General features: G+C 35.3%; 1 protein-coding gene across 2 annotated transcripts in view; it reads right to left on the reverse strand.

The window, feature by feature from the left end:
- Positions 1-13,115, reverse strand: part of LOC112054178 (histone-lysine N-methyltransferase, H3 lysine-79 specific) — a 40,798-nt gene that overhangs the window by 22,205 nt on the left and 5,478 nt on the right. For both annotated transcript variants that reach the window (XM_052889599.1, XM_024093865.2), the window contains exon 3: positions 9,926-10,064. In XM_052889599.1, the coding sequence (XP_052745559.1) occupies positions 9,926-10,064 (139 nt within the window). The remainder of the gene's footprint in view (positions 1-9,925; positions 10,065-13,115) is intronic.

The raw sequence follows: 13,115 nt of genomic DNA on the forward strand, positions 1-13,115 counted from the left end.
AGATTACTCTAAACGAACTGTACCTCGTCATAATAAAAACTCTACACTTTATTAAACTCCTCGTATACTTTAAGATTTAAGACTTATACCTGCAGACTAATTCACTCACTTTGACGTATGTTAGTTGACATATATGAAATTTAAGTTCTACGTAACCCTTCGTGAATATCATACAGTAGAAAGATGACATTTCCTCAGTTGATTTAATGTTTTATTTTAAAATAATACGTTGTAAATGACAGTTGGTCTGTCGAGATTAATTCTAAATGATATGTAATTATTAGTATGTACTGCAGAATGCTTATTATGAATAGGTGTCATAAGCAATGATGCGCTTATCACAATTTTCACGTCGTAGTTAGTCAAATAATAAAAAAAGCATACTTCGTCACAATAATCATCTGTAAATGGCCACAATACACAAAGGGAGATCTTGCGGAATAACACAGTACTTAAATCATTAATTATATCTACAATTATGAATCTTTACGACACGAGATTACGGTCCGGCTCGGAAACGCTGACGCCTGACCTTCTGGCACTTGACCGTCTTTTTAAAATCCGTTACGTTTTATAAAACACTTGGAAGTCGCCGAGTCTTATTTTTAGACAATAACATTGGTAGGAAGTTTCTCTTTTGAACATTTTGCGCTGAATTTATGAAACTAATTTTAAATGACTTCCGTCTAAAAAAAGTCGTGGTTAAGACGCGTATATTTTTTCATACACAGCATACAAGTATCTCCGTTATGGTTATATTTGTACAGATTTTAGTGGTTTACTTCAAAATTGGGATTTTTTAATTTTTATTCAATGTCAAGTTGGCCGTGGCTTGCGTTCTCACCTGGTGTTGGTGCAGTATAATATGGTAGCGGACTTAGTTACAACATCATACCGGAAGGCTAAATCACTTGGCGAAATGTGTTTGTCGGTAGAGTGGCAACTAGCCACTGCCGATGCCTACCATCAGACATAAGTATACTGGCTATATTTAACTTAATTATGTACCATTGAAATTAGGCATAGAACGAACATTTTTGCTCTTTGATGCAAAGTTTCATTAAGAAACCCCTGTGCTTCTGTTTGTTAGTGATAGACCAGAGACCATGAACTAGTAGCTGTAAAGACCAAAGAACATTGATTTAAATGCTAATAATATTATAAGCACACTAAAAGGGTACTTAGTAGCAGCTGTCGACATAGAAACACTAAAGGAAGTGTATTATTGTAATGACACGTACAAGTACCTACATATTTAGTTCCTAGATCGTAAACACAAGGTTACGGACATGTTAACTGTTAAGTATGCGCATACTTGTCACCGATCACTTGATGACATCATGACTGAATCTCGCTTACTTGGCCAGTATGTACTATCAGTCAGACGATGTTGCGTACTTGTGGTTTATCTCTTTGTTTATAATGACGAGGGCAAAATACAGTCGTATTTAATGTGTATCTTACCTATATATTGACGTGTATGTACTGTTATATAACTACATTTTATTATAATATTAGCAAGCTTTGAAAATTTTTGGCTCTAGCTTAGCTATTCTAAGCACAAGCGGGGTAACTTATTAGGAGTAGGATGAAAATCCACACACCTTTCGGTTTCTACACGATATTGTACAGGAACGCTAAATCGCTTGGCGGTACGTCTTTGCTGGTAGGGTGGTAACTAGCAAGCCAGACCGATTAAGAAAATCTTAATCCGCTTAACCGGAGATCGAACCCAGGACCTCCGTCTTGTAAATCCACTGTGCATACCGATGCGCCATGGAGGTCATCAAAAGCTAATATTAAGTGGAAAATCAACACCTATTACGTTCGAAACATATTCTACTGCACTGCCTTGCGCCTGCCCTCTCGAGGCTTAGACGGCTTTATTAATCTACAATACCATAAGTAAACTGGTGAGTTTACTTATGGTTACTTCCCGTTTCCATCAACAAACCAGCTACCAGCTAGGTATATACTATATAGTATCTACAACATTATTGCATTGTCCCGGAAGTGATACTGCCTATGTAGAGCTCATTTGGACGCTAGAAAGTTCTAAAATTAAACTACAAATACAGACAGACATACGAACGGGACAATTTAAATAATAAAGCATTTATAAAAACTATGACGTCACAGTGGTCACGGAAGCTATTTTTGAAAACTAAACGACAATTTAAAGGACCTACAGTTATATGTGTTGTTTACAGTACGAGTTTAGTAAGAATTGAGTTACACTCTTTACTCAAAGTTTTGTTATATTTCTAACGAATACATAATTATATTGTTTGGCACCTGATAGTGCCTACATAACAATTGCTATGTATTCTGAGCTTCGTATGTATAAATAGAAACATGAGTAGAGCATTCCGCGCGGATGGCGCTTCTACCTACTTCACGAATGTAGAGCTAAATTAGGGCTGCCATCCACATTTCCCTAGTATTGCCCTACTTTCAAGGGTTGGCAAAATGTTTTGCTTTTGTGTCAGTATTTTTGAAATGTATGTTCTAGCCGTTCGTCAGTACAAATGAAAGTATAATTTTGGATTACCTCTGAGTTAGCTTTATTTAATTTTAATCGACTAAATCTTTAGTGTGTTTTTTATACATATAATTATTTTGATACATTATATCACTAATATTATAAACGTAAAAGTTAGTGTGAATGGATGTATCTACATGTAATGATGTTTGTTACTCTGTTTTTTGTGTATGCGTTGAAACTACTAAGCCGATTTTTCAAAACTTTAAAATAGAGACAGATTAACACATAGGCTACTATTTTATTTCGGAAAACCGCACGTTTCCTTTGGGATTTGTAAAAAATCGAAATATAACGCGGTCGATAACGCGGGCATTCGTTAGTATATCATGAAGACAACTAAATAATAAATATTGTACACAGATTTGTAAAAAATCTAAATATAACGCATTCGATAACGCGTGCATTCGTTAGTATATCATGAAGAAAACTAAATAATAAATATTGTACACAGATGAGGTCACAGTCGTCACATAAGTTTTTATTAAATGCATCAATTTTAATGGCTACAATATAATTGGGTTTGGCTCAATCGAATAACAATCTAATAATTTACAATTATAAATTAACGCGACTCCTTGGATTATTAGGGACCTTTTTAACATTATAGCAACATCATCACACATAGCTCTCTACTTATTTAACAGAAGACATCGACGTTGGTATTATTTAACCCGCCAGTTACGCGGTCTCCTACATGAATCACAAACTAAGCAGTCGCTTAGTTCCTAATAATAAATTTATTACTTCCACGTCGCGGTGAGAAATGGTGTGCAACGTATATAAATAGAGTGGAGTAGCCTCGCGATGTCTGTTACGACCATCGATCGTGGCGTGAGGCGTCCTCACCAACGCCATCTTGGCCCTCGTGTCTCCCCCCTGCACTCCGCGCCCCACTCTCCTCTAATGCCCCTCACTGCCCCACATTCACGTTTCGTTTCGCACACGCCGCACCGTATGACTCGTCTCAAAACTGTCCATTATTGTAATGAGCGTCAATCAAATTGTTTATATGTAATTATTTTATTTATACTTTCTAATCAGAAACTAACTACTATTATCTATTTTATATTAATATATTTTCAGTGAAACAATATATTTTAAGGTAAATAAAAACGATAGCATATTGAAGAAAAGGTATATCAATTAAAATGTGACTCGGTTTACATTTTAGCAAATGTAGGAAGTGTAAAAATAAATTGAGGTGACATTGAAGATTTTTCCGCGACCTGAAAATTATACCAGTGCTTTTAAATGTAACGACGACCTAGTAAATGAAAAGTATTCACGTTTTGCTGACGAATATGAATAAACCAGCGTGTTTAGTCAACTCAGCGTTTGTTTTATGAATACCTGTATGTGTTTAGTTTAATCATAATAAACATGGCTTTTTATTTTTCAACTAAATACTAAAGCCATACTCGATTTGCACTGTTTACCAACAAACGAATTAAATATGAGGGTATAATTCGCTAGTAATTTCACACCTAATAATTATTATAATTAACTTGTTCTTAAATTAATGAAAATATATTTGATTAATAAGCTTAGAAAAAATCATCATCATTAACAACCCATATTCGGCTCACTGTTGCGCACTTGTCTCCTTTCAGAATGAAAGGGGTTAGGCCTTAGTCCACCACGCGGGCCAAATGCGGATTAGCAGACTTCACCCACGTAGAGAATTGAGAAAATTTTCAGGTATGCAGGTTTCCTCATGATGTTTTTCCTTCACCGTTGAGACACGTGATATATAATTTTTTTTTTAAAGAGAGAAAAAAGACAGACGTGATAGCCCTGTGGATATTACCTCTGCCTTCGATTCGGAGGGCGTAGGTTCAAAACCGGCCCGGGACATGCACCTCCAACTTTTGAAAATATACAAAGAGTGCCCTAATAATGATAAATTTCCCGTCCATCCCGACTGCTCCCAGCTTTATAATGTATCGTTCCCCAAGAATACAGGCTATTTGTAAAAGAAGACCTTCTGGTATTTTTTTTAAAACTGAGGTTCTGCGTCAGTTAGTTGAGAGATTTTGGGTTGGAGCTGGGATGCATATAGGAATAAATAATTTCTTAGTTGGGTCAGATTTGGTCTGAATTTTAGCGGTGGGTTTCGGCCGTGGTCAGCCTTCAGGTAAAGACCCATACAGCCATGATGTCACGTATGAACCGGTTATGCATGCGTAGATTTAACTGATCTCGTATATCTCTTATTATGCAGTTCATCGAACGTATATAATGTGAGAATATACGCGCCAATTTTCGTGCACACCTTCGATAAAATTGCACAAAGGGTGCGCATTCTATTTATGCAGTTTTAACGTCGCTATATAGACCGGGAAAATTGTCAATAAATAAAAAATAGATAAAGGTGATTTTGAACAAAATTCATTATTTTTAGGTTTGATATAAAATTGATTAAAAATACCTAGTTACTTAAAAAGTTATCCATACGCTCTAGTAATTTCTCCGGAAATTATACCTATGCAATGAGAAGAGATATGAAAAAATAACAGTCTTCATAAAACATACACTTTTATACGCACTCGCGTGTATACATTTGTACATAATAATAACAAACCAAAGAAAATTTAACCTAGTTTTTTCAAAAAGAATTCTAAATACAGTGGCCGACGAAAATACATTTCAAGGAGATACACTAATAAAACGGCTCGTAGCTAACAGGAACGTGAAAATATTTCAATGTAGGAACACAATCATTATTATAATTTAAGATCTTATTTGCGTACCATAAAATGAAATTTGTTTACGATTTTAAAATTATTTAATCATGATACCAATTTTCCATACATTCGAGGACCTATGTAGAATATTATAATTATAAACACGTACCTAATATTTTTCTATCCAGCTTACCTTAGGCACGGAAGAACTCATTTTTGTTTGGCCCTTCACAGGCAGGTAGATTATACAGGACTTGACTTAAGATATTTTTTAGCCCAATAACATTTAAGTTTCCAGTGAAAGAAATTACTCTTGTACCCCAGGGAAACTACTTAATCACACGTAGAAATTGAATGCGGAGAAAATCGCGCATAAACATTGAATATATTACGTACCTTCTAAAGAGCTACTACACATGAGGCGTGTTGAAGCGCGCTCTTTTGCAGCGTGTTTTAATAAACAAGAAGTCAGACAATGACCAGCAATCATATTGATAAATATGATTGGTGTTACTCATTATTGCGACAAATTGCAGAGTAATGCACTAACTTTGACGTATGTTAGTTGACATATACGAAATTGAGATAGTATGCAACAAATGTCATCCGGTGCCTACTGACAGCCCTTAGCGGATATCATACAGTAGGTAGATGATATTTCTCAGTTGATTTGATGTTTATTTTAATAGGATGTTAATAAAGACCAAATTACTGAATTGACCAGCTGGTGATAAAATGAACTTATAAATTAATGAACACTTAAGCGCTCCTCGCTCTCGAGGATAGCAGCAATATAAAAATATTAGTAATAGTAACAAATATGCGTCGCTGCGCTTTCTCAGATATTCACCAGTCCTAAAACGCGTCACACAATACGGAACACTACGCAACTCCTAATGTGTAATACACCACTCAATAACAATAAAATATGAAGGGTCCTTTGTTGTTGCTGCGATTATTATTACTGTATAGCATTTCAATTTGCGCTTTTTATGGCTATGGCGCACTTTGTTAATCTATTACTAATATTATAATGAGACAAAGTTTTTTTTATTCTTTACGAGTTGGCCCTTGACCACAATCTCACTTGATGGTAAGTGATGATCCTATCTGAAAGATGAAAGCGGGCTAAGGACGTCGTAGATTCCAATATAAGTCATAGGAGAGTCGCACTGATCTCTAAAGAGACACCTTTAGAGAAACGTACCGTACTAGCAGAGCTTTTACAACTCTCACAACTGCGATTTAAATAAGGAGTTTAGAGCAAAAACACAACGGAAAACATACCGATCAACTTGAGAACCTACTTCCTTTTGAAGTCGGTTAAAAAGACACGCTGTTACACGCCTGGTGTGTACTAGCCCTTAACCGCTAGCCGCTACGTAGCGGATCTGAAGGTGAACATCACTAGAAAACTGACCTTCTGAGATAACAGTGCTAATGGCTATGATAACAAGCCCTGTGGCAAGAAAACGTGTTCTTAATGGCTATTTCGTTTAAGTTTACTGTTTTTACGCAGAATCTTCACCAATACTTCAAGAATAAACACGTAAATAATTTAATCAACAACAAACATTAGCAGACTTCCAAAAGAGGTTTTATTTTTATATATTCTATGTGGTATTTTACGCTATATGTAAATAAATTTTACCTGGCACTGTTAGATGACTGTAAAATAAGGAAATTCTTAAGATTTTATCACTTAAAGAGTAGATGAGTATCTCCCTAGACGGGCAGGTGTATGCGTTAAGGCTATACAAACTATCTATTGAAGTAATGTATAAAAGGGCATTGTGCAAAAGAGCATGTGATCAAAGAGCTTAAGGGCCATACCCAAGTTTCTAAGCTAATTATAATAAAACGAAACTTGAAAAATAAATTGTGCAGTCGGGGTACTCTCGTCAGAAACGATGTTTTTTCTTATTGAAAACTATCGCGGCTTTGTCCTCATGGATACATTTTTAGAACTTTCAAAGAGGAACAAATCCATTATACAAGATTTTTGCGTAACTTTAACCGTGCGTTGCGTGCGCTGCGAAATAATTATGCCGATTTTGCCATAATTTTCATTAATGCTCCGCTCCTATTACTGATAGCGTATATATCTTATACCTATAATGTTCCTTGATAAATAGACTATCCAACACAAAAAAATCAATTTGAATCATGGTACTTTGAGATTATGTACGCTTTTACGTAAAAAAAAAATGAAAATTGTAGTAAGTGTATTTTTAACCTCAAATACTCTCTGTTACGTTACATTGTTTGTCTTGGTACTTTGAGCTGTTGCGTTACTTTACGTTTTCTGTCAGTTCCATTATTGTAAGCCGCATAAAAGAACTTCGTTCCTTCAGTTTGGTGGTTTGGGACACCCATGACGGGTATGCAACACATTCAAATCGGTCGAGTTTTTTTATAAGAACGAGATTTTCATCCCAAAGTTATACGTAAGTAGGTACATATGTAATAATTTATCGAAGGGATGCCCTTAACAAAGTCGAGCGCGGGGCGAACGGTCCGTCACGTCGTCCATACGCACAGAGGTCGTGTGACGTAGGTCGAGTGCACCGGCCGGGCCGCTAACCAGCCTGCTGCTAGCTCGTAATAGTACAGGATATCGATCGCACGAGGGCGTAGCCCCTTGCTAACACTCTGCTGTTACTGCTACATGTGTAATGTGTACACCATTGCAAACATTAATACACATTATACATTGTTATATGAAACTAATTTTATATCGCATAACAATAGAGTTGATAAATTTTATTAATTATTTTGCTCTTATTTTTAATTTTTTACTACGCATAAGTACTTGAAGAAGCAACGTTTATTTACTGATTTACAAACAGACTTCCAGAAACTTAACTAACGACTAGGGATAATAATTTCTCATATTATGCCGGGGAAAATATTAAAAAGTACGCTTTTCTTCTTGGACGGTAGAGGTTCTTGACTCTTTAAACCTGCTATCTCCACGGTCAAACTACCATAATTGCCTACCGTAAGCACCAATGGTAGGAGCCTTAACTGACAAACCATCAACTTTTATAATATGTATGTATGTATCACAAAGGTAGAAATCATTGGCAGGCAATTGGCAATCAATCTAATAGCAGGACAATTAATGTCAGGAAAATCTATTTACCTTGACAAGGAATCTACTGAATGGTGAGTATTTCCGCGTTGTGACGTCGGATGACACATTTGTAAAAACCACGTATAATAATAACCGTACCTCTTCCTCGTAGGTCAAGTACGAGTAGGTACGTCACGTTTATACAGTGACGTATACGTATATTCACATAATTGTACTTTATAACTAAATAATTATTGTGAGACTTACATTATTTTGTAGCTAGCAAAATAACCAAACATATTCATCATTATTAATCCATATTCAGCTCACTGCTGAGCACGAGTTTTCTATCAGAATGAGACGAGTCAATAGTCCACCACGCTGGCCCAATGCGGATTGACAGACACACGTAAAGAATTAAGAAAATTCTTGTTGATGTTTTTCTTTCGCCTTATGAGACACGTAATATTTAATTTCTTAAAATGCACTAACTGAAAATTGGGAAGTGCATGTCCCAGATCGTTTAGGGATTAGTATCTACGCCCTCCGGAATCGGAGGCAGAGATCATATCCACTGGGCTATCACTGGCTCTTAATCAAACACATTAACTTACTATGACAATGTGAAAGTCTCATACAATAGTAATATACTCATTCATAGTCGTAAAGAATGCATTCATGTATCTGTATCATTGTTTTATTTCACAAATAAATAAATATTATAAAAAAAGAAATATTATGCTGTTTTGTGTGTAACTGCCTTCTAAACTAGCGAAAGGTTCATTTTTGGAATTCATCAAAATTGCTATAGATTTAAACGGGACATCATAACAAACAAACAGATGGGTCAATTATTTTCGCAATTCTAATATTTGTATGAAGGAATCCATATTATTGAATTGAATTAATGTATCCCTCTCCAACAAAGCGATTTGTACAACAATAGTCCAACGGGTGATCTCTTAACCAGAGAACTATTTAGGATTCTTATTATGTAATACTTGCACACGTACCGCGTTTTCACTCGCGTAGTTCCCGGAATACTGGATAAAACACAGCCTATGACACTCGCAAATAACATGGCTTGCTATTGGTAAGAGAATTTCAGTAGACCCAGAGATTACCCCTCACAACAAACATTACCTCTTTATAATATTAGTGTCTTGAACTTTACAAAAACCCGCGTTGACGGTCATTGACCTAACCAAAAAATGTTAGTATACGTACTAATATGTTAATATAAAATAAAAAAATAAATATAATATAAAATACGTAACCAAAAAAAATAGACTAACGTACTAATATATTTAATAGATAAAGCCTCAATAGCTCAACGGTAAGAGCGGTTGGACGCATCACCGAGGGGTGGTGGTTCTATAATAGAGTCTTTCCCGACTGGTTGGAGGGGAATAATAACATTGGTTATATTACAAAAGATATGGCAAATATTCTTTAAAAAAAAAAGAAAAATAAACACTTGAATATAAAATAACAGAAGGATGGGTTGAATTCCCGCGCTCGTAACCGCAATCATGCATAATGTTCCACTTGTGTTCTACAGCCGTGTTTTATGTACGCGCCAAACGTGTAGTGTGATTTACTGAAGCATGTCATAGTTACCAGAGCGACAACGGAGTCGATGGCGCGGTTGAAGCGATCGCAGAGCGCTCTCATACTTTCGTATGAGTGGGTGTCGTAATCGCTTAGAATGTTCTTCTCCAATGCACCTTTCATCTCCGGCAAGTCGTCGCAGACCCACCTGAACAATAAAATAATATACATAAATATATATTAGTGATCGTACACTTCTATGAATGAGAATTAAGGAAAAGACAAAATGTAGTATCGTCGGTCTAGATGTGATAACTCGTAAGTGTAAACTGACGAACTTTACAGGAGAGACAAGAAACATCTTTTAGGTATCACTAAAAGTCGTTTTATGCTACCAAAAACCGTTTTTAATGTACGTACTACAAGATATTTACGGACTACCACCGAAAAAGCTGTTTGAAGCATTCTGCATCAAAATCAATTTTTACCAAAAATTGTTAGTTACGAGGTAATCACATCTAGACCGACGGTATGATTTCTCTACTACATTTTGTCTTTCCAAAGTGCATCAGTAATTATGCTATATGGTTGGTAGATGTAAATTAATATATAATTCATATATATTACTAAATATATAGAAATTTACAAATGGTATAGTTCCCAGTACGGGTACTGATGTGTTCATATTGATATAGCTTGTTGTTAGGAATAATCCTGCACTTGGGTATAATAATTATTATCGTAGCATACCTAACTAGTTTAAAACCTATACGGGGCCCTTAGTCATGAGCTTGTTGTGCATATTTATTTGCGTTTGTTTTTTAAATTTGGTTTACGTTGCGATATAATAATTGTAATGACATAATTAATTATAAGTAACGTACTTATACACCTATGAAAGCATAGTCTCAAACAAGCCAAAACAAATTGTAGTAATTTCTGATTTTTTACATTAGTTCCTGTGTAAAAAAAAAAACTCATTGTCTAACGACCAGCCCCTTGTTTCTTGGAAGACAATTCAACAAAAGGTTTAATGGTAATGGGCGCTGTGGGTCTTTAAAATGCAACAGCTGCTCCCAGCACCTTACACAACCAACTAACCTTACTTATATTTTAACCTTTCTGCAGTCCTATAGCAGGTGGGCCATAGTGATAGAGAACCTAATATTTTACACCTGTTAATAATATTACGTTTTAAGAAACATCGAAAGGTCACAGCTGATTTGATTCCGTTAAGGTTCCTCCTTAGACAGTAACGTAAATTGTGTTATTTTTACTCAAATAAATGTAAATAACGTCCGTGACTACGTCCGCCCTTAAACCTCCTTAATCAGGCCCTGTCGCAAAATTTATTCTTAGCGATGTCTACTAACTATAAACTACCTTCATGATATATTTCATCTTTGTAAGTGGAAGCTTCGCTTTCGCTTTTATATAATAGCATAGATATATAGATAGATACATTATTATAAAATCAAACATTAACATGAATATTTATTGAAATATGTAACATCTATCATTGAAACACAATATTAATAATTATCTACACTGCGTCCAAACCCACCTACAAACTAACATGAAAATTATCAGAGTGCATGTAACCATTGTTATCGTATCGCTATTTAAAAACACAAGCGTACATAATCGTTTGTAATGGTTGCAAGGGCAATCCTGATTCGAAGTTTCAAGGTCACAAAGGAAGAGTGAACGCGTCCGGTCGAGAGGAGGTCGCGACCGCCTCCGCCACCCCGAACGATCGGCGGGAGCGAATGGGTCAACTTGCCAAACTAGTTCTTTTAGTTCCGACCCGCGAAACAGGTGAGACATGCGGATCATATGGACATTTCCTACCTACCTGCCACTGCCTACAATATACTCGCTGCGTATATTTTAGTTCAAGATCCGGCATTACAAACATATACCGTCATCTGTTATTTACTAGTGATAAAAAATAAATCATAGATAATATTCACAATGACACAATGCAAATAGATCGCATAGTTGCGGCCAGACACATTTTTATATAAAATCTAGGAAAGCATGAACTAGATCCAAGGCAACTTGATACAGTTAAATTTAGCATAAAATAAGCCTTTATTATATTGGACATATTATATATTTGATATATTGGACAACTACATAACTGATGAGGGTCTCAACTCAACTCAACTGTTTATATCTGGCAACTCAACAGTTGTAGTGTGAAAGCAACTATTAGTATTCTTTTAACTAGAGTACGATTTATTTCAATTAACCAATGAGTGAAGTAGATTAAATAAATTTAATAAAAAAATAATCATTTAACACTATCGGGCCGCAATTTAACTAAGCTATCTATTTGCAATATGTCAATGTGAACATTTTCAGTCAATAATTTCTAATCTCAAATAAAATACAGATGAGGGTATATATTTCTTATGCCGGATCTCGTACTATGCATTTACTATATGTAACATTTAAATAGTCTACTAATTAGAATGACACCGCGTTTTGTAAATGCTTATCGCACATGTCATTCAGTATTAAACGCATTGTTTTTTATTCCAGGTCGACCAGTAGGGCTACCGAATAGGTAAATCGACAACGCGCGAAATTGTTTCGGCCGGTCGTCGCCCCGACGTCCTTCGTGTTACGCGAACACTTACGCAACACATAGTTATTAGAGCATATTATTGTTTATTATTTGCAAGACAATAACTTCAAAACAGTAGCAATGGAATACAAGAATAATACACTACTTGATATGTTTCACAATTCTTTCAATCGTTATCAACCTGGATCTATTTAAATCAATTTCTAAGTTCATGGCTTTTGAACATCCACATTAGATAAGTTATTGACCTGCGCGCACGACTTTGAGGTAACGTTTCCTCTGAGACACGAGATTCTTTATCCTTAAACAAGTACCATTAAACGTGTTGTTTTAACATTTCAAACTTCCATAAAGTTGTCAGATGAGTAATTATAAGAGATCACCATTTGTTTGCTTTTACATAATACGTTAAGATAACTGGGCTTTTGTCAATTTCAATATTGGTTTTAAGCTTCCTGTCTAATCTTATTTTTAATTCCGTCTTATTCTGACGCTTGTATTTTCAGTTGCCACAAACACTATGTCGAACAACTGAAAAATCATTGAAAGGTGAAAATTCATTGGCATCAGTTACAGTGAAACTATTATCATTATTAAAGTGTAAAACACTTAATTAAATTGTACTTGTCTTGAAAATATGTAATGTGTGTGTTAAAAAAATATGTA

This window comes from Bicyclus anynana, chromosome 1 (genome assembly GCF_947172395.1).
Source record: "Bicyclus anynana chromosome 1, ilBicAnyn1.1, whole genome shotgun sequence".
Classification (NCBI taxonomy): Eukaryota; Metazoa; Arthropoda; class Insecta; order Lepidoptera; family Nymphalidae; genus Bicyclus; species Bicyclus anynana.